The sequence below is a fragment of the Castor canadensis genome, chromosome X, assembly GCF_047511655.1.
Source record: "Castor canadensis chromosome X, mCasCan1.hap1v2, whole genome shotgun sequence".
NCBI classification, from domain to species: Eukaryota; Metazoa; Chordata; class Mammalia; order Rodentia; family Castoridae; genus Castor; species Castor canadensis.
Genome location: NC_133405.1, coordinates 104761653 through 104785698, shown reverse-complemented (window position 1 = coordinate 104785698; position 24046 = coordinate 104761653). Strand labels below are relative to the sequence as shown.

Sequence of the window (24046 nt, the reverse complement as noted above, 5' to 3'; positions counted from 1 at the left end):
ATGCCAGTAGTACATTATTTGCATTAATGTAGCTTTGGAGCAAATTCTGAAATTGGGAAATGTGAGTCCTCCAGCTTTATTCCTTCCTTTTATCCAGGATTGTTGTGGCAATTCAGGGACCCTCACTTTCCATGTGAATTTTATTATTAGCATGTCAATAATATTAAGTTTTCTGTTCAATGAACATGTGAGATCTTACTATTTACTTAGGACTTCCTTAATTTTTCTCAATAATACATAAAATATTGCTGCTTCCAGTTTAAAAAGTCTTATACTTCCTTGCTTACACACATTCCCAAGTATTTTGCTCTCTCTGATGCTATGGTATGGTTTCCTTAATTTCATTGTCACATTTTTTCATTGCTAGTGTATGGAAATAGAGCCAATTTTTGTATACTGATCTTGTATGCTGCAACCTTGCTAAGCTTACTCATTACACCTAATAGTATTTTGTAGATTTCTTAGGATTTTTCCCCATACATAATGATGTTCTCTATAAACAGTGAGTTTAACTTCTTCCTTTCCAATTTGGATGCTTTTTATTTCTATTTGTTATATAACTGCCCTGGCTAAAATTTGCAGTGCAAAGTGCCAAGAACAGACATCCTTGTCTTATTCCTGATCTTTGAAGAAAAAACATTGTCATAAAACATTAGTTATAAAGTTAGCCATTAGTTTTACTTCAATTCCTTAAAAAAGTAGAAGTTGCCTTCTATTCAGTTTATTGAGTGCTTTATTATGAATGGATGTTTAATTTTGTTAAATGAATTTTTGTGTCAACTGAAATGATCATTTAACTGTTACTCATTTTTTAGATTAATAAGGTGTTTTAGATAGACTTTTCTGGGGGTAGGGGTGCTGGGGATTGAACCTAGGGTCTTATACATGCTAAGTAAGTGCTCTACACTCTACATCCCTTAGCTCCTATTGATTTTTAAATTGTTGAACCACTGAATTTGTTATATAAATTCCACTTACTCATGGCTTATAATACTTTAAAAAATTCTTTGAGATAGAATTATCATAAGATTTTCCCACAAAGCATACAATTTAATGGATTTTAGCATATTCATGATCATGTAACTACTACCACATTCAAACTTTGAACATTTGGGCTGTGGATGTGGCTCAAGTGATACAGGGCCTGTGTGGCAAGTACAAGGTCCTGAGTTGAACACCCATTACCACCAAAAGACAACAAATTTTGAACATTTAATCATTTAAAAAGAAATCTCATACCCATTCTAAATTTCTTTATGGGAAATTTTCACTTATACAGTCAACTCTTTTCTTGATATAGGTCTATTCAGATATTCTATTTCTTTCTGAGTCAGTCCTGATAGTTTGCCTCTTTCTAGAAATTAGTCCATTTCACCTAGGCCATTTGATTTGTTGACATACAATTATTCATGGTATTCTACTATAATAATTTTTATTTTACTAATATCAACTTTAATTCCTGAAATTTAAAATTTGTTTTGTCTCTTATCATTGGTCAGTCTAGATAAAAGTTATTCTTTTTTAAAAATTTTTGACAACAGCATCTTACTATAGCTCAGGCTGGCCTCGAATTCACAATCCTCCTACCTCAGCATCCTGAGTGCTGGGATTAAAGGCATGAGTCACCATGCCTGGCAATTTTTTCTTGATCATTTGAAAAAAACAACCTTGGGTTTTGATGATTTTCTTCATTGCTTTTTGTACTCTTATTTATTTCTTCTATAATCTTTATTATTTCCATCTTTATGTCTGGATTTAGTCTAGTTTCTTAAAGTAGAAGTTTATATTATTGACGAGCTCTTTCTTATTTTTCAATATAGAAATTTGCAATAATAAATTTCCCTCTAATCAACATTTTTGCTAAATCTCATTAATCTGGGTATGTGCTTTTGGTATGTGGTTGTGCTTTTGTTTTTATTCATCTGAAAGTATTTTAAAATTTTCCTTGTGATTTTTTGACTCATTGACTATTTGGAGTGAATTTCCCAGTTTTTCTTCTGTTACTGATGTCTAGCTTCACTTCATTGTGGTCAAAGAAGACACCCTGCATGATTTCAATCCTTTTAAATTGACTGAGACATATTTGATGGACTAACACACTATTTATCCTAGATAATGTCCTATGCACACTTGAGAAGAATGTGTAGTCTTTCGCTTGAAAGACTACACAGATGTCTATTAGGTCTAGTTGGTTTAAAGTAGGGTTTTCCCCCTTTGGTGGTACTTGGGTTTGAACTGAGGACCTTGCACTTGCTAGGCAGGTGCTCTACCACTTAAGCCATGCCCTCAGTCCTTTTTGCTTTAGATATTTTTCAAATAGGGTCTCACATTTATGCCTGGGTAGGCCTGGACCCCAATCCTTCTATTTATGTTTCCTGCATAGCTGAGATGACAGGTGTGTCCAATCATGTTCAGCTTGAGATGAGGTCTCACAAACTAGTTGCCCAAGCCAGCCTTCACCACAATCCTCTTGATCTCTGCCTCCTAAGTAGCTAGGATTAGAGACATAAACCATCATGCCTGGTATTTAAAAGTGTTTTTGAAGTCTTCCTCCCCTTTGTTATCTTCTGTCTAGTTGTTGAAATAATTACTGAAAGTCAAGTACTGAAGTCTTCAACTATCACTGCTGAATTGTCTCTTCCTTCCATTATGTGTGTTTTTATTTCATGTACTTTAAGACTTTGTTGTTAGGTCCATTTATGTATATAATCACTCTATATCTTCTAAGGGATTAACCCTCTTTATCATAAAATGTCTCTTTATCTCCAATAAAAATTTCTGTTTTGAAGTTTATTCTATCTGATATTAATATAGGCCTGTCAGATCTCTTTCAGTTACTGTTTGTATAGTATATCTTTTTCTATTCACTTAAATGTGTTTTGAATCTAAGCTGTGGATCTTACAGATAGTGTATAATTGGGTCATTCTTTTCATTCATTTCTCAAAGTTCTGCCTTGTAATTGGAGTGTTTAATTCACTTATAATTAATATTATTATTGACAAGGTAGAATTTATATTTGCAATTTTTCTATATGTTCTGTATCAGTGCCTTATTTTATGTTAAGGCACATTGTCTAGAGTATCATTTCAATTACCTTGTCATTTCTTCTATCATTTCTTTTACTATATTTATTGAGTTATTTCTTATTGGCTGACTTGGGGATTACAATTAATATCTTACTTACTTTATACAAGTATGCCTACCAACACAGATTTGTAATTGTTTTATACAGTCGTCTTCAAAAGCAGTTAGGAGAAAAAGAGTTACAATCAAAAACATAATTATACTCAGAAACAATATATATATATATACACATATATATATGTATACTGCTTTTATGCTTACATATGTCATTTCCTTTAAGATTAATTTTTATTTTTTCATATAGTTTCAAGTTACTATCAAGTATTTACTCTTGAGCCTAAAGCACTACTTTTAGTATTTCTTATAGGGCAGATTAGCTAGTGACAGACTTTTCTCTATTTTGTTCATCTGAGAATATCTTTTTAGCCTTCATTTTTGAAGAATGGAAAAGGTTTCTTGGTAGACAATCTTTTTCTATCAGTTCTTTGAACATTATCCCACTGCCTTCTAGTATTTATGGTTTCTAATAAAAAATCTGGTGTTAATGTTTAATCCTTTTGCCTGTTCAGATCTGCTGCTGAGACGCTCTTGTGAATTTTTCATTTTGTACTTTTCAACTCCAGAATTTTAATTTTGTTCCCTCTCTTTTTAATTTTTGCAGTTTCTATCTCATTATTGGCATTTTTTGGCAGAATATTTTTCTCATACTTTCCTTTAGCTTTTAATAGATGGTTTCCTTTATTTCTTTAAAATATTAAAAAGTAGCTAATTTAAACTGTTTTTACAAAGTAAGTCTCAAATCTGGGTTTCCTCAGGGACAATTTTATTGATTGCTTTCCCCTCCTGTGCATGAGTCATATTTTCTAGTTTCTTTGTATGCATGCCTTATAACTTTTCATAGAAACCTGAATTCTTTTTTCTTTTGATGTGACTAGGGTTTGAACTCAGGACTTCACGCTTGCTAGGCAGGCACTCTTATCACTTGGGCCACTCCACTAGTGAAAATTGGATATGTTAAGTATAAAGTGTCAACTGTAAACATCAGAATTTTCCACCCTCCAGGGTTTATTGTTGCTCTTATTCTTTATGTTTAGTGATGTGGGCGGGGGGCACAAAAAATTAAAAATAAATCTGTATACTTTATTGTGTGTGGCCACTGAAGTCTCTGGTTTGTTTAGTGCTTAAGTGTTTTGTGCTTGCGGTGGCGGGGGCACACGTTCAAAACTCAAAGTCAGAGATTTGACATCCCTGCCTTAACTAATTCAATTTCTGCTTGCATAGCCTCAAAGTCAGGTAGGGGTGTGTCTAAAGCCTCAGATCTTTTCTGAGCATGTGCACAACCTTACACATATTCATGGCTTTCTTGATTACTAAGAATATGTTGCAGATTTTGCAAAGCCTCTATGGACATGTCATTGTTCAGCTTCTTTTAAGTTTCTGGTTAGCTTTTTGTTTGCCCCAACTCTTAACAGTGCTCTGGCAGCATTTAAGTTAATTGCCTCTAAAAGTAAAGGTTTCTTGCCACTTGAGTAAAGGTTTTTGGCACTGGGTGATCTCTGAGTCAGGTCAAATAAAGACAAATGGGGTCTTCTAGGAAAATACCAGACAAGTAAAAAATATAATATTTTGGGAATGAAGTTTTAAAGGAGTTCCACTACTGTTCTCTTTCAGTGGCTGCCAGGTTGCTGGTTTTCATTATGACTGTTAACTGTTTGTTTTCAAGTTACCAAGAAGCTAGAGAGAGGGGGATGGGAATGGAGCAAGTTTTAATGCTATGAAGCTCACTGTTTCAAGAATTGCCCATTTTTTTCTTGAATAAGGCCTGGGTTGCTGGGTACAGTAGCATGTACCTATAATCCCAGGTACTAAGAAGGCTGAGGCAGGAAGATTATGAGTTCCAAAAGCCTGGGCAAAATGCAGAGATGTCTCAAAAAGAAAAGGGTGTGTGGAGACTGGAGGTGTGGCTCAGTGGTAAAGAGCTTGCTTAGCATGTGTGCGGCCCTAAGTTTCATCCCTATCACTGAAAAAAAATCTTCCTGAGTTGATTGTGACATTTGCAGGGTTCATTCATTCCTCTTATGGAGGTGAGAATTGTCTGAAGACCTTTCTCCTTCAATCTGATTGATATTACCCACTACCCTGGATCTTTTAGAATGTGATATTTTTGGAGACTAACTAAACTGGAACTCATACTTTCTGTAGAAGACAACTTAGAATATTCCAAAATATAAACTGACATTTTTGAACTTTAATAATCAAGCCAAAAAGCACTGAGTCCTATCAAGAACTCAGGACTTTGACAACTCAGTTTCAAATTCTATCCAAATTCTTACCTTCTTTTGATTTCCTTATTTGCCTGTATTAATTTTGATACCTATAAAATAGTCTAACTTAATTACTGGCTCAGCAGAGTAAGAGATAAAAAGTGTATTAATTAAAAACTCAAGATAATAATCTAGGGATTTCATTAATGGAAGTTTTATATATCTCTATATAGATTTATGGAAATACCTTTCAATCAGAAGTAATATCTTAATACAAATTCACTCAGCTTTCATTTAATAGAAATTTCTTATTCATCTCATGCTCATGAGTATCAATTTTACTTTTTCATAGAAAATCATGTCAAAGAAGAATTTCTTTATTTTAAATGCAGTACTGGGGTTTGAACTCAGGGCCTACACCTTGAACCACTTCACTAGCCCATTTTTGTGGTGGGTATTTTTGAGATAGGGTCTCATGAACTATTTGCCCGGGGCTGGCTTCAAACCATGATCTTCCTGATCTCTGCCTCCTGAGTAGCTAGGATTACAGGTGTGAGCCACTGGTGCCCAACTCAAAGAAGAAATTCTAAACACTTAAGAAAAGTATGCCTCTTTAGGAATCCAATAAAAACTATGGATTCTCTTTCTAGGAGAATGAACATATACACACAAATCTGATTACAATCTCAAGGGATTATTGGTTTTTTAGTGGCTTGAACTCAGGACCTCATGCTTACTAGGCAGGCACTCTTAAGCCACTCCGCCAGACCTCAAGGAATTATTAGATATATGCAGCTTGTAAGTTAAAAACCCCTATTGAACAAAAATTATGATTTTTATGACAAAAATAAATAATATTTCTTTAAATAATTATAATATCTCATCTTTAGTGGGGCAGTGAGAATTTGAAATATTAAAACATGTATAGGTGATCCCAACTAATAAAAATATTTTATTTCAAAAGTTAATTTGTAAATATTTACATAGAATTTACTGGGGACATGGTTCAAGCACAGAGCCCTGAGTTCAATCTTTAGCACTGCAAAAAAAAAAAAAAAAACCCAACAATTTATTACATATTTTTCTTTTTTTCAATTTATCCATCTTCTTTTATTTTTTTCCTTTAATGTTGTGCTGGGTGTGGGTACACTGTGGCATTTACAAAGGTTCTTATAATGTATCAAATATATCACACTTGAGTTCACCCCCTCCACCATTCTCTTTTACCCCTCCCTAGGTTAGCCTTTATGAAATCTATTTAACTCGTAATATATTTGAATAAAAATGCAGTAAGAAAAAGGAAAAATAGTGAGGCAATGACAAAGATAAAAGGAACTACAAAGTCAAAAACAAAATATGTAAGATAGAAAAGGAAAGAATAAAGAATAAAATTGATTTTTAAAAATTGTTTAAGAGGCTGGTTTAGTTAGAAGAGAATGTAAATGGAAAACAGATATTTCTAGATAATCATTTTTTTTGTGGTACTGTGGTTTGAACTCAGGGCTTCATGCTTGCTAGGTAGATGCTCTACCACTTAAGACACACCTTCACTCCTTTATGTACTGGTTATTTATGCTTCTTGCCATCACTGAGATGACAGGCATGTACCACCATGCCCAGGTTTTTTCCATCTTACAAACTTTTTTTGCCTAGGCTGGCCTTTTTTATTTTTTGCCTAGGCTGGCCTGGAGGAGAATTATGGAACCACGATCCTCCTGATCTCACCCTCCCAAGTAGCCAGGATTACAGGTGTGAGCAACCGGTGCCTGGCTTTATTTCTAGAATTCTTATATGAATTTTTGGATTCCTTTTTATTTTTATTATATTTCATTTCAAACTTTGTTTCTTCTCAATACAGTATCTCTTCTATGTTTTGTCATGAATAAAGTCATTTTTGGACCCTAATAATTTTTAAATGCACTGGAAGAGCAGAGGGATTTTTCACCTGTAGTGACTAGAAAAGAGTTGAAAGAAGGTGAGTGTGGAGTCAGGATGGGGACAATAGTCAATGAGGTTTTACATAATATCTTGCTATTTATTATATGCATTATACATATTACAATAAGGTATGTCCAAGTCAGAGTAAAGTAAGCTAGTGTGAACTTGAGTAATAGAGAGTAAGGGAATTCCACCCCAAAAAACTGAGTGGAGATGAAATTTTGATTCTGTTTCTTGGTTAACTTATATAAACAAATCACTGTGCTGAAGAAGATTGGAAAACTAAAGTGTTGTCCCATAAATATAAAGGGCCAATTGCCTATTTTGACTTCAATACCATTTAACTCTAACAAAACCCATAGAAAATTATGGGTAATAATGAAGAATCCACCTGGATATCCCTTAAAATCTGCAGACATGATCCTACCATATAGAACAGTTATAAAAAGAGTTCAGGATTCCATCAAAGAGGCTTAAGAGCAAAAAGGATCAATGGAATGGCCTGGCCTGTCTTCAGGACAGGGCTTGAAGTCACTCACATTGCCAAAGCAACGAAGGAGTAAGCTACAACTTCAGTGATAGGCTCCCATGTATTATATTAAGTAAAGACAGGAGTTAAACCTAGGGACATGGATTGTATACCAAGTCCTCTCCTCTTTTTTAAGTTTGGAGTTTGACTCCCTAAGTAATAATAAACAGAGATTCAGTCTCACATTCTGCATCTCTAGCTTCAGTGAGCCAGCTGAAGAAATCTGTCAAATGAGAAAGCAACTATCTCCCTAAAAACTGTCTGTAGCCCAGAGAGAAGTGCATTAGGTATAATAATGAGATAAGTCAAATCTCTGATATTAATAAATTAGGCTTAAGAAGTAAACTATGAATATTTATTTTAATTATTTGTAACAATGCTTAAGAGAATTAGGATTATATGCTTCAATTTAATATATGTAATTGCATAATTGATTTAACACTTGTGATTTTAAATTGTAATCTTACAACGTTTATCTAATAGTACCAGAACATTTAAAAGAAATAAAGTTTTAAAACATCTATTTGTTTAACGAGTCAGGTTTACACAAAAATTATTTCGATACTTTGGAAGGTTTTCTTTATTAGACAGCTGAGGTACAGAAAAATCAAATAGAGTATATTAAACTCAAAAGCAGTTAAAAGTTGAAGGAAACAGCAATTGCCTAACATGCTGGAGGCCCTGGGTTCGATATCTAGCACTACGAAACAAAACAAAAACATTTAAGGAAACAGTTTAGTCGTAAAGCCTGCTAAAAAGTAAATTTTAAATTCTGATAAATTTCTAAAATTATTTATAGTCAAAAGCAGTTAGTAGCCAATTCCAGATAATGATATCATAAAATATAAAATCTCCAAATTTTACCATAACGTTTTAAAGATCAAAGCACTAAAAATAGTGATTCTTTGTGAGTAGTAACTAGTAAGAATCTTCCATAAACATTATATGGATGGTAGTGATAATTCAAAGGGTTACAAAAGTATCTAGAAGTAATGACCACAAAGAAAAGATCTATAGGAATGGATAAACGTGGAGCTCTCAGTATGTGAGCTTCTACTTCCCAACTGGATGAAACATAGATTATTCTGCCTTAGATTTTCCAATCAAAACTCTTGACTGCATTGTTCTTGGGATTAAAAAGGAAAAGACTAAAAAAGGACTTGTGGAAAAATCTAAAGTTCAAAGATAGGCTAATTAGAAAAGTTAATATAATAATCAGTTATGCCATCTGAAGAATGAATCGTTGTTATCAAGTAAAACTAAAAAACTTTAAAATGCTTACATACTGTTTATGAACACTTACACATACAAATAGGATTGTCCATATTAATGTCTTAAAAGAAAAATTTAAGTCCTGCAAGTCCTAATAGTACTTCACACATACACTATACTAAGTGTGATTTAAGCCAAATGTGAATCAAATATGAGTCTTCTAGTTCTACTAGCAAATAATTGTAGGTAGTAAATGATATACTTGGAGGGCCTTATCTTAGTATTTTCTGAATCTGTAATTATCACCTTTGCAATTATTTTCCCTCCCTTTCCATCCAAGCCCACCCTATGTCCACATTTCACTTTCTCCCTAGTCAAAAAACATAGGCCCATAAAAATTCCAGATAACCTTCTAAGTCTATAAATTACTCTATATTCCAAATGCTATCTTTTAGAATTCTGAGAAACTAGAATAGAGTCTACACTGTCTCCACCCACTTCCCACTACACCACACCCTCTGCTTCCCAACCCCCAGATGAGAGTAGGTTGATAAATGGATTTGGGAGATGGAATAAAGCCAGACATCAAATAACTTACTTGAAATCCATCTCTTACCTTCTGTACTTAACCCTGGACTTGAAGTGAACTTGGCTACATCAACAATTTTTACAGCAAATTGTTGCCCAGTTTCTCTGTTGATACATCGTCGTACAACACTGAAGGGACCCCTAAAAAAACAAAAAGTCAAATTTAATTCATTTATTTTCTTAAATTCCTCTTTCCCATCAACATCTTACTGTGTTTCATTATCAACCATAGCCATACCAAATAATCACTAAGCCATTCTATTTTAGTCTCTTGATGGAATAATTTTCAAAATAAAATTTGTTATGTAATTTTGAACATATTTTTCTGTATTTCATAAGGTAATCCATCATTTAAAAATATTGTTAAACTATAAAAATGGAAGCCAAATAATTAAATGCGCAATTTAAGATAAAATTGTTTTGATACTAGGGCCTTCCACTTGAGCCATGCCCCCAGCTCTTCTTTACCCTTTTAGCTGTTTTTCAGGTAGGCTCTTCTAGTTTTCTCCAGGGCTGGCTTCAGACCATGATCCTCCTACCTATGGCATTCCACGTAGCTGGGATCACTGGCATGTACCACCGCACCCAGCTTATTGATTGAGATGGGGTTTCACTATTTTTTTTGCCTGGACTGGCCTCAAGTTGTAATCTTCCCCATGTCAAATGGTGATCCCTCAATCTCTACTTCCTGAATAGCTGGGATTATAAGCCACCATGCTGGACTTCAAGATAATTTTTTTTTTTTGGTGATACTGGGATTTGAAATCAGGGTTTCGTGCTTGCTAGGCAGGTGCTCCACTACTTGAGCCACACCTCCAGCCCAAGATAATTTTTAAAATCCTAAATGAAAATACGATATTATGTCCCTGCTTAGTCCCAGAGGAAGTACTTTAAATATACACATCTAATCAAGAATCGAAGTATGTAATTCCTAAATAAAGAACAGAACAAACACCAATAAAATATGGACAAAAGACTTGAATAGGCAGTTTATAAAGAGAAAGGCCTGCCTAAGAAGAAAGGAAGGAATTTCTACCAATATACTCACTACTCTAGCTGTTTAACTCCCTACTCATGCCCTCAATCTATATTGGTGAGTATTAATACCTGGTACATTGTTAAATCAGCTGAGATGACTTAAAATGCCAATGTCTGGAACCAGGCAACACACACACACACACACACACACACACACACACACACACACACATACACACACACACACAGGAACTCAAGATCATCCAAAAATAGATTTGTGGGCAATAGCAAAATAGTATAGAAACTTATTTGAAGTATGGTTTATATCATTAAATACAGAAGTATACATGTGTATATTTTTCACATGCTGGGGGGAGAATAGACAAAATAACACCCTTGCTGGGTTTTACAGTACAAACAGTACCCCTGGATGTGCATGTTTAATTAGCATATAGGCAAAAAATCCTTCATTCATTACTGAGACACTTGTGATATTGTTTGCCTTAAAAATTTCTCTTTCTCAGACTGGAGGTGTGGCTCAAAGTAGAGCACCAGCCTTGCAAGTAAGTGCAAAGCCCCAAGTTCAAACCCTAGTACTGCCAAAAAAAGTTTCTCTTTCTTTTTTCAATTAGAGGGCAAGCAAATGAATTTAATCTAAACTAGACTTAAACATTTCTCCAAGACCACATGAATGCCATCATGAGGACATCAATTACACCGCAGCTTCAAATCTTTCTCTTCAAACAACCTAACAAAGCTAACCTGCAAGGAAAAAGAAAGGGTAATAATGTAACTTTCGGAATGCTATAGAAAGAAGACCTTTTCAATAATCACTCAAAACCTTTCAAAGATTTTCCTCTGTGACAATACAACAAAGTGAGGCAGGACTCCCACAAATGTTTTCATTCTCAACCTGGATGTCTTACTTGTGATTATTTCTCCTGACAATAGCAAGCAATTTCAGGAAATGCTTAACGTAATTGGTTTTTGTCCACACATAAACCCTTGGGACTCTATATATACATTTGTGTAGTGTGCTTCAAATAACTACATCATTTTGGAAATATTCTGAGATCTGTATATAGGATTTGTTCAGTCAATTGAGTCAATTCTTTCCTTTTTCCTGCTTTAACAAAGGTGAGGAAGAAAGCATAGCTTCTCCCACCCTTTTTGCAAGAGGAAAATTAAGAGAACTAGAGAAAAAGAAGAGAAAGGGAACAGTAAGACATCAAAACACAGAAACTTTTTAAAATCTGTGAACAGAAATCAAATTAAATCCCCAATTCTTTAAGCTAATTGTATATGAGACAAAGAAAATGAGTATATGAACTTCAGGGCCTGAAGACAAGTCACAAGTAAAACACTTTAAGGGTATATCCCTTAATGACATCCAGGGGCTGAGAAAGGTGAACCAACTTTAATACTCTAAAAAGACATCTAAATATACTTTGAGTTTGTTTGTATGTGTGAGTTAATGTGTAACTTGAAACTCAGAAGAAAGTGATAAAATTTACATTTTGCTTGGTCTCCTAATTAAGAAGGAAGGAATGATAAAGTGTGGGTAACACATCTACTATATTACACTTATTAATTATATTTGGATGACAGTTTAGGAAACAGTAAAAATTCAGGAGACCCAAGTTTTAGTCTATCCTGTACTTTTTTGCTGCTTAAAATGTTATCCTTATTTTTTAAATGTATAGTAAAGTCAATTCATGAGTATTTATATAGGAGAAATATTGATAAAGATAATTTGTAAGCCATCATCACATTTCCACCAATTAGGATCAGGGTATTGATCAAAATAGAATGACAATTAATGGCATTTCAGATTTGACTGTATATGTGTCTATATATATATATATATATACAGACATATATATGTCTGTATATATACAGGTATATACATATATACATATAAATACTCAAATATTCAACTCCCTACAAATATTGAATATTGATTGGGATTGTAACATAAGGGTCTACTTGAGGCAGATGGATGCTTACAGAAGTCTACATTTTCAAGTAAAAGGTCAATTAAACTAGAACACAAGTGAATATTGCCATGACATCCCCTAAAGTTTTGAAAAGAATACAACTGTGGTTCTACGTAGACACAGAATAATCTCTAGTTTTCATTTATCAGAACAATAACAAGTTGAAATAAATATTAATAATTTAGGGGTGGAGGCATGGCTCAAGTGGCTGACAATCTGCCTAGAAATGCTAGGCCTTGCACATGAATTAAAGAGGAAATTCTGAAAGGAAGAGGTACAAATGGCCAGTAAACACATGAAGAAGTGTTCAACATCCCTGGTTATAAAAGAGATGCAAATCAAAACAACACTAAGATTTCATCTCACTGCAGTTAGAATGGCCATATTCAAGAGTAATAACAACAAAAAATGCTGGTGAGGATGCAGCCTAACGGGAACCCTTATACACTGTTGGTGGGAATGCAAATTAGTACAACAATTATGGAAGCAGTATGGAGATTCCTCAAAAAAACTAAAGAAAGAACTGCCATATGATCCAGTTATACTGCTCCTGGGCATCTACCCAAAGGAACGTTAAGTCAGGATGCAATAGAGACACCTACCTGTACACTGATGTTCATCACAGCACTATTCACAATAGCCAAGCTATGGAAACAACCCAGATGCCCTACAACTGATGGTATATATACACAATGGAATATTACTCAGCCATGAGGAATAATGACATGTAGTTGGAAAGTAAATGGATGCAATCAGAGGACATCATGTTAAGTGAAGTAAGCCAGGCTCAGAAAGACAAAGGCCACATGTTTTCTCTCATATGTGGAAGATGGATCCCAAAGATAAACATATACACAAAAACAAGCATGATCATATGCAAACCATTTGTAGAACATGTTTGCAATAGTAGAAACTACTCCATGGAACTTGGGTGAGGAGGGAAAGGAAAAGAGAGTGATAGAGCATCAACAATATTATAAAATATAACATCTGTGAAGGTAGAGGATATAAGGATGTTACTGAAAACTATTGTAAAATGGGGGATGGGAGGTAAAAGGCTAAGGAAGAGCAATGGAAGGGGTTGAATGGACCAAAGTTAAGTAGACTCACAGCAGGGGCACATTGAGAAACCCCTTAAATATTAACGAAAGACAGGACTGTAAAATTGGTACAGTGTGTGTGGAGGGGTACTTATTGGGGGGCGAATAAAGGAGATTAAGGCGAGGGTATATGGTAGATGAACTTCATATACTTATATGAAATAGAACAAAGAAACCTTTTGCAATTGTTTTAAGTGGGAAGAGGAAGGGGTTGGGGGGAGAGACGGTGGGGATGATCTAACCAGTGTACAATATAAGCCTATTTGGAATTGTCACAATGAATCCCCCCTGTACAATAAATAATAGATCCTAATTTAAAAAAAAGAAATGCTAGGCTCTGAGTTGAAACCCCACAAAAACAAGAAAGGTTAAGTCTAGGTAATAGACCATTCTGATATTAAAGGTAAATATATATAAAAAAGAGACTAGCATTAAATGAAATTCTGCTAGTATGTTAGTTTCTGGAATAATCAGATAAATTGAGCATAGTCAGTGTATGTAATTTATTTCCCTCCCCCAAACCTGACTGAAATATCAAAGGGGTTTTAAAAAAAGACTAGAACAATAAGAGAAAAGACAACAGAAATAATCAAATTTGGAAGGCAAGACAGTAGATCTCCCAAGTGATTGTAATTGTCTCAGCAGTCTTGAGAAAGCTGACCTGCACAGAGAAAGTAAGGAAAACCACTTGGAACCAAACCCATTCACACTAAAAATTCTTTAAAAAGCTTATGAACTGGTTGTACCAGATAACTCTAGAACTATAAGTAAAGAGAGGCTGGGGTTAAAACAACCAAATTTGAATGAAATTTGTTAGAGAAGCAGTTAGATCTCTCCTGTGCTCCACATTATTAGGAACTGCTCCTTCTTCAACTTAACAGGTTCATTCTTTAGTAAGGGCAACATGGTCTCAAAACTAGAGAGACAAGGCTGTTGAGGAACCGGATACTATATGGAAAGCAAGGGCTGTATGTGGTTGCATACTCAAGGGATGTGGACAGCCGCAGTCCCTTTCCCCCTAATAGACAGAATGCTAGAGGTCAGATCTTTACCCTTCAGGCAGGAGATGAAAAGGCTGCTATTGGATATGTGCCCAGCACAGCAAGAAAGCTCTAAAGATAATGACATGAGGCTCCCCAAATTGTTCCAGTGAAACCCACAATCAACAAATTCCACTGGTACCTTTAAAGCTCTCCCAATCAGCTCTCAGTGCGTCTTCTATGGACCTCCAACTTTGTCACTATTAACATTTTGAGTTGGATAATTTTTTCTTGTGTGGGAATATAATATGCACTGTACCCACTGGAGACCAGTAACAAATTCCCTAGTTTTGACAATAAAAAATATCTCCAGATGATGACAAATGTCCCCTGGGAGACAAAAGTGCCCCCAATTGGAACCACTGCTTTATTCTTAATCATGAATCGACAACCAAGGCTCCTGAGATGTCTAGAGAGGAGCCTCTAATTTGTAAAACAGGGGCCAAAGCAAACAGAAAGCACAACCTAGAGGAAAGAGACTATACAAGAAAAATACTGCAAATTAGCAGAAAGGCTTTACAACTATGAAACACAAATAGAACTTTCAGAAAACAAAAGAACTCTTAAAAAAAACACACAAAGAAATCTAAAACTCAATAGGAAGGTTGGCAGATAATGTTGAGTAAATCTCCCAGAAAGTAGAGCAAAAATAACAATGAAAATGGAGGGAATGAACTTAAAAGAATAATTTCAAGAAAACTCCCAGAACTTAAAATTATGAGTAGTCCAGTTTAAAAAGACCTGCCAAGTACTCAGCAAAATACAAAAATCTATGTCCATACACACACCATTGCAAACAAGATTTTTAGAAGTCAGGGCAAGAATGTACAGTGAGGAAAAATGATACAGTTCATATACAATAGCTCAGGAAGCTGAATGGGCTTAAATCTCAGTGGCAACACTTAGAAAACAAGAACACAATAAACACTTTCACACTCATGACAGAAAATGATCTCTAACCTTTAATTCTATAGCCAATGAGACTGTCAATAACCATAAAGACATTCTCAGACATGAGAAAGGTGAACAGAATACTTGCCATGAATACTTTCTGAAGAAGTTACTGCTGGATATATTGCTAAGAATGGAGCAATAAAAAGGATGTCAAAGGACAGTGAATAGGAGCTCCAATACAGAAGACAGAAGAAGGGAATCTCAGACTGACAGCCGTGTATCAAACACAGAGTGCAATCAGTCCAGACTGACAGCCAGTAAAGATTCCAACTACTTCTGATCACCTTTTTAATGTGAAAACAGAATGGCCAGGTGAGAGTTGGATCCAGATTCTTCTGTTTAGCTTTTCCTGACCATGTGCTGATAGGACCAGCAGATGTCTGAACCAGCAAAGGACTCTTCGTTTCACTCCACTGCTGTGTTCTGCTTTGACCTGTTCCTGAAAGCTGGGGCAGGTGCCGGGGAACTAAAGAGAGGAAATGCAGAGTGGCCCGTGCCCATGACCACATTCTTGTGGACCTGGTCTACTCTGCACTATAGCTCCAAAGTCTTTCCTGTCTGGGAAGAGCCCCAAATCCTGGGATTTACTAGTGACCTTGCCAACTGATTTCCCAGAATTAGCTCCTGAACAGTCTCAGGCAGGGCATGCAAAGCCAGACCATGAGCAAGGGATTCTGTTCTACTTTTCTTCTCCTGAAAGTCCTCATACAATGGCAATAATATTGTCCTTTCATTATACAGATAAGTTTGTGCTTGTGACTTAGTTTTTAAAGACTAAACAATATATTGTTAAGGTATATATACATGGGGTATGAAACTATGAAAAAAACCAAAAGGAATGATTACTATAAAAGCCAAGATAGTGGTTCAAGCAGGGAAGAGGTTGTGATGGGAAGATGCATGGGGGAGAGGGGAAGGGTGTTTGAAGGCACTAGTAACATTCCATTTTGTAACCTGAACAATAGGTTCATGGTTGTTCGTTTTATTATTATTCTTTATGTACACATACATTGCAAACTCCTCCAATATATATAATTCCAAGTTTCAAAATATTTTAATGGTTAAGCATAAGTTCCTAAAATATTGCTAATCAAGGGAGGCCTTATTTTTTTATGTACCTGTACAAATAAATTATTGATATACATAAAGAAAAAGAACATTTGCATCTCAAACACGATGGCAAATATGGACTGTTTAATTATAATTTTTATCTCATTGAAATAAATTTAGAACACTTTAAGTTGCCACAAATAAACTTTGGAATTGCACATGTGATATAAAATTTTCACCCCGAGAGGTTTACTGACAAAAATATATCACGTCTCAGGAAATCTTTAATAAATGGGATAAACTTTCCATATCTCAGGCCTGGAAGCTTTGTTATATTTATAATGAATTGTGCAGTGTACCCAAGATATGTAGGAAAATTATTAACAAGAAAAACAAATAATTTTAAAAAGAAAATGGTAAGAAAAGTGAAGGCCAAGAAAAAAATTTTGTCATTATGAATCTCCCCCTGCATAACAAATGTATCCTAATAAAAATTATAATAAAAACCTAAAAAAGGAAAAAAGTTTACACACTCACACAACACATACAGAGCTAGCTGATAAACTGTGTGTATTACTACTCATAAATTCCACATTTGTGAATTTGCCTACTTACTAAAATTTGCCTATAACCTTAAAACTGATACTCATGGCACTTTTACAGTTATTTATGGATAAGCATATAGTGAGAAAAATTTGAGACACCCTGATGTTCATGTTGATATCTGAGGTTGGACAAGGTGATATTCTGCCTTCTTTTTCCAGCTATCACACTATAAACAAATGATCTTTGTGAAGTCTATTTTCCCCCATTTTGTGCTTTTGGTTTGTGATTTCTCTGTTTAAGATTATCCCAAACACACTGCTGAAGCTCCGTCTAGTGCCCCTAAGCACAAGAAAGCTGTGATGTGCCTAATGGAGAAAATATGTGTGTTAGATGAGCTTCATTCAGGCATGAGATATAGAATTGTTGGTCATGGGTTCAATATTAATCAAATACATATATGTATGCATACAAATATATAATAGTGTCTTTAAAGAGAAACGCACATAAAAACAAGGTTGTATATTGACTGACTAATGAAAATGTGACCACAGGCTGGAAAGAACTTAACCCTGCAATTTCCCTAGAAAGAATGGTTCAGTATTTGCTCTTTCAGTGTTTTGGTAACTTTAGAGAACATAACTTCCATAAAAAAGAAGAATCAACTGTGTGTGTCAGTATGTATACATAGATATACACACACACACACATATATATATACATTTGTGTATATTATGTAATATACAGTCATTCCTTGGTATCTGTAAGGAATTGTTCTAGGACTCCCCATGGATACCAAATTCCACAGATGCTGAGTCCCTTCTCTAAGATGGTAACATATTTGCATATAACCTACTCACATCTTCTTGTATACTTTAAATCATCTCTAGATAGTTTATAACACTTAATACAATGTAAATTCTGTATAAATAGTTGTTATAGTATATTGTTTGGGAAATGATGACAAGTAGATAAGTCTGTACATATTCAAGACAGATGAACTTTTTCTGAATATTTCTGATCTGTGATTGTTTGAATCCATGGATGTGGAACCAATGGATGTGGAACAGATGTGGATGTGGAACCAACACAATACTACATATTATAAATATGCAGTCAGTCTTTCAAATATTTATGGAGAATCTCATATGCACTAGCTACTTACTCCTAATAAATATTTGGTGAATGATGTAAGAAAAATGACAAACTGCAAATGATTAAGTCACTGATAAACTTATCACATCACACAACTTAACATTTATAAAACTGTGGAAAATCAGTGCTTCTAGATAGTTCTCTACTATCTCTAGATAGTTCTTAACCTTCATACTACTTTCCGTATAGTTTTGATGTTCAGAATAGAGGGACATTTTTGGTGGGTGAGTAAAAAGGATAGAAAGTTGAAGTATAAGAATAATAAATGATAACATCAATAGTAATAATAAAATCTTGAAAATTATACTATAAAACTATATGAATTTATAGAAAAGATACCTAATAAAGACAACAATGATCTTTTCCCTCTTATTTCAATGCCATTTAATTGGTAACTGCCATTAAAGGAGCACTTATGCGTATCATTTCATCAATAAAATCCCTTCTTTGTTTTGTACTAGTGGTAGGGAGACAGAGAAGCTGTCCTGACACTTTTTTATTTGTAATGCATCTGGTACCCACATCCAACACATACACTTACATGCACATATCATGCTGGGTTGCTTTAGGCACAGTGACTAAACCAAAAGAAAAATGTATGCTTATTCATAGCTAAAGAAACACACATGAAGTAGAAAATTATTAAAATCAAAGTTATAGGAACTGCTGCCTACATGTTAACATTAAAGTCTTGACAAAGGGATTAAGCTCAGCACAATTCAGATCGTGCATTGAAAATAGAAGAGGGAGGCTTATTTGAAAAAGTTAGCAATGGATCTCTAATAATCTAACAGAACAAATCAGGTTCACCTGTCAAAGCTGAGTAGTTCAGAGAGTTAAGAACTAGCATTTACTAACACAGTACTTACACTGGCATAATTATTACTTCTGTCAACCATAATAGTTCAGTGAAAGGTTTAGCAGTCTTTGCTTTAGATTTCATGTCATATATCATCTTCTGATCTGAGTCTACATATGCATCATTTACTACCTTTGTGAGAGGACTGCAGATCATACACAGCAATCTTGGCTCAAAGCAAAGGTTCTAGAAAAGTGAATTTGAGAGAGAGAGAGAGAGTGTGTGTGTGTGTGTGTGTGTGTGTGTGTGTGTATGTGTTTGAAGAGCTGGGTTAGAGCCAATATAGAGGGACTTCTTAAATAGGAAGGAGAGTAGATAAAGGTAGAAAGAAACAAGCAAGAAAACATCATGAAGGACCGTAAGATAAGGACATCACAAAGTAAGAACTCTGACTAGTTGCACGTTCAGGTCCTCTTAGTTAAATATATAAAGAACTTTCACAAATAGATATTGAAGCACAGACATTTAAAAACTTCATTGGATATTTACACATCTTATGTGTTTCCTCCATTTCCCCAAAGGAAATAAGACAAAATATAAAAAGAACATACAAATAAAAAAATTAATAAAGCAATTCTTGTCCTCAAGGAACTCTCAATCTGGCACACTACTATTGGTAATGTTATAGAACTAAGAACTGAAATAGTGTAATACTACAATCTTATTATCTGTGAATAGGAAGGTGGTCATAGAAGGCCTTTATGAGAGAGGGACATCTGGAAGGTCTTGGAATGATGAATAGGCGTTTTTCAGGCAAATGAGAGAAAGGGGAAGATTCCAAGATAGGCAATAGCATGAGCAATAGACTAGAGCCAAGTTTAAACGCAGTGCATGCTGAGTACTCTAAGCTATTTGATACAGCTGGCATGAAAAACTGGAGAGTGTGAAATGGCTGGAAAAGGAGATGGGTGCCAAAGATCACTACGATTGAGTGAAGGATGGGTTGGAGAAGGGGGGCAGTGAGGTAGTTACTACATTAGTCTAAGCAAGAGGTGATGAAGACTTGAGCCAAGAAGTGATGAAGATCTGAACCAATATAGTAAGGATAACTGAGAGACAGTCTAGTAAATAAATTAACAAGACAACATAGCAAATGATTAGTAGGGGGTGACTGGAGGTGAGTTAACAGAGTACTGACAGATTTCTGGCAACAGTTACTGAATAAATAATGAATACTACTAAATGAGAGAGTAACTATAGGAGAAAGAACTGGTAGAAGTCTGAGAAAGAAAGGATACACATGGTGTATTTGGAAAGTTTTGATTTCCATAAATATCTAGGCAGAGATTTATAGAGGGCAGAAAGAAAGGAGTATAAAGGTTAAGGAAGGAGCTAGTGTCAATATGTATATGATCATGAAGACATCAACAACTACTATTTATGACATACCATGTGCCAAGCAAGCTAAGAACTTTTCAAAGATTCTCTCAATTTTTATTATCATAGTTAATATAATGTTATCATTTTATAGATGAGGAAACAGAGGCTAAGATAGGTTATGGACTGGAGCCTAGACATATGGAACCCTAAAATCTAAGTTCTTATTTTCTATTATGTCTAGGAAGCATGAGGAAACAGAAAGTAACTGAAGCCATTGTTGCAAATGAGAACCCCTGGGAGTACAGAGGATGAAGCCTCAGAAACCATGAACATATCTCTAAACTTCTCCCCAAGGGAATTTTAGAAAGACTATACAAAGCCCAGTAAGAAATGAACAAGGACTAAGGATAAGCACTTAGAGCTCATGTTTCTTGCACAAAAACAGGCATAAAGACCAAACGCCTAGCCGGATCTTTCCTAGACACTATCACAGGTTGGACCATGAAAAGTATCATCTTTACTTTTAAAGTGAGAGTGGCAGAGGAGAGGCAAGATGGTGGATCAGAAGCTTCCTCTGCTTGACTCTGTGAATGAAAAGAGTCAGCATAACAACTATATTCTGAAAAAAGAGAGAGAAGAGCATGATGAATCATGAAAGAGGGACAGGGCAGCTGTAAAGCATAGAGAAACAAAAAGGTGACAAAGAAAAGTAGGAAACACTTTGCAGGTCCAACTTCAGTTCTCTAGGGGTGGGAAGCCAAAGACAACCACAAGGTATGCCAGGCAGCCCTGGCAACAGGCTGGCAGACTTACAGGTGGGGTAAGGTCACACTTCCTGCAAGTACAGAGACTTGGTATGACAGTGACTATTCCTGCATGGCAAGCTAACATTGGAGAAGACATTTTGTCACTTCCTATGTCTTGGAGTGCTACAGCCAGGTGCCATCTTGAGAGGCTTATTGTCTGAGGGTGAGCTACTTTGAGGACCTGAAAACAAGAACAACCATTGTTCAGGGAACCTGGGGATATTCTACCACAGTGTTTGGGTGGGAAATGACCACAAAAGAGACATGGTGAGGAGCAGGGTATGATGTGGATTCACTGAAAAATATAAACAGGGCTGGGGGAGATAAGGCAGGGATGGGCATAGTGATCAGTGGTCTTGCCCTCTCTGGCAAGGAGAGAGCTCCATTGCCTGAGGATCACTGTGAAAACAGACCTCTGAACCTGAGAATGGTAGAGTGCTTGACATCTGCCTCCCAGCTATGTGGGGATTGTTATCAGGCAGGACTGAGAGCTGTGAGCCCAAGTCCAGTGGACCACATGATTTCCTCAGTTTTTCCCCCACAGGGTGGCTAATTGCTGAGCAGGGTCAGAAAACACAGAAATTGGCAGACTGAGTGCCTAAGGTCCTCAGTTCTACCTTCTAATTCAGAATTCAATGCAGTTTCCTCCCTCCCTCACTGATGCATTCTAGGGAAACCCTGAATGCACTCAGATGCTTGCTGCCCCTGGGGACACAAATTTCAGAGCCTGTGGAGCAAATGGGAACTTTCTAGGTCTACAGGCTACAAAGCTCTGGCCCCATCAATGGCTCTCAGTACACAGAGAAGGGAAGCTTCTAAAGTGAAAGCAGCCCAGAAGTAGAGCCTTTACTGACCCCACCCTCAGCCCACGTATAGCACCAACCTGTACACTAGGAATTATAAGACACTCCAGTTAGTTTTCTTCTGAGTGTTGCAAGGGATCAGGCCTGGTGCCCTAACTATGTGGGCAAATGATTGCCTACTGAGCCATACCCTTATTCCAGTGGTGAGAAACTGCACCAGAACCCTGCCTCTACACAATCCTGCCTGAACATGAAAACTATTTCAACTGAAACACTGCAGGTGGTTAAAACCTCCAACCAACAACTTGGTCTCAGATGTGTAAATTCCAATGCAGAAATGCAGGAAATATAAAAAAGTAAACAAGGCAACATGCCTCTTCCAAATGTCAATAATTCTAAGTCAATAATTCACACTCCAAAGATAGTGAAGTAGATGAAATCTCAGACAAAAATTCAAAAGAAGAATTGCAAGAATGATCAACAAAATTAAAAGGACACAAACAAATGCTTGAATGAATTCCAAGAGAATATAAATAAACAGATTAATGAAATAAGAAAGACAATGCAAGATATGAAAGAGGAATTTAATAAAAATACAGAAATCCTGAAAAAATCAAATTGAAATTTTGGAAATGAAAAGCTCAATAAGTCAAATAAAAAAACTTAGTTGAAAGCTTCATCAATAGACTGGATCAAGTTGAAGACAGAATCAGGACTTGAAGAAAATGTAGGTAAATTAGAACACTTAGAGAATGATAGGAAAAAATAAGAAAGTATAACTGGAACATACAAAACCTCTGGGACACCATCAAAAGACAAAACCTATGAATCATGGGCACAGAAAAAGGAGGATAAAAACTAAAGGTACAGAAAACATTCAATAACATAATAAAAGAGAATTTCCCAAATTTTGAGAAAGAAATGCTCACCAAGGTACAGGAAGCTTTTAGGACACCAAACAGACAAGATCAGAAAAGTACCTCTCCAAGGCATATTATAATTAAAACACAGAATATATAAAACAAGGAAAGAACATTGAAACTTGCAAGAGAAAAGCACCAAGTTACATCTAAAGGCAAACCACTCAAAATAACAGCAGATTTCTCAACAAAAACTCTAAAAGCAAGGAGAGCATGAAATGATGTTTTTCAAACCCTAAAATAAAATAACTGCCAACCTAGATTACTGTACCCAGCAGAGCTACCTTCATAATTGAAGGAGAAATGGAAACATTCCATTAAGGCTGGCGGAGTGTCTCAAGTGGTAGAGTGCCTTCTTAGTCAGAAGGAGGCCCTGAGTTCAAACCCCAGTACTGCCAAAGAAGAAAAATTCCATGATAAGCAAAAACTAAAGCAATTCATGATGGTTGACCCAATACTCTAGAAGATACTTAAATGAATCCTACACACAAAAGAGGAAGAGAAACACAACCACAAAAATACAGTAAAGAATAAATCCCACTAGATGAGTAGATAAGCAAATGAATATTAGGAAAGAATCAAATGTTACAAAAACAACAAAATGACAGAAATAACTACATATGCTTCAATAATAACTGTGAATGTCAATGGTTTCAATTTCCTAATCAAGACTAGAAGATTGGATTAAAAATACAAAACCTGACCATTTGTTGCCTACAAGAAACACACCTCAGTAGGATAGACAAACACAGGCTTAAAATGAATGAATGAAAAAAGACATTCCAAGTTAATGAAGCCTAAGAGTGAGCAGGAGTAGCTATATGCATACCTGACAAAGCAGAACTCAAACCAAAATTAGTCAGAAGAGACAAAGAAGGTCACTCCATATTGAGAAAGGGAACAAT

General features: G+C 35.5%; 1 protein-coding gene across 16 annotated transcripts in view; it reads right to left on the bottom strand.

The window, feature by feature from the left end:
* The window catches only part of Cask (calcium/calmodulin dependent serine protein kinase), a 363381-nt gene that overhangs the window by 252523 nt on the left and 86812 nt on the right, over positions 1-24046 (bottom strand). For 9 of the 16 annotated variants that reach the window (XM_074063737.1, XM_074063738.1, XM_074063742.1 and 6 more), the window contains exon 2: positions 9645-9757. In XM_074063737.1, coding sequence (XP_073919838.1) covers positions 9645-9757 — 113 coding nt within the window. Of the gene's footprint in view, positions 1-9626; positions 9758-24046 lie in introns of all 16 variants that reach the window. The other 7 variants (XM_074063735.1, XM_074063734.1, XM_074063740.1 and 4 more) reach the window with 1 other exon arrangement.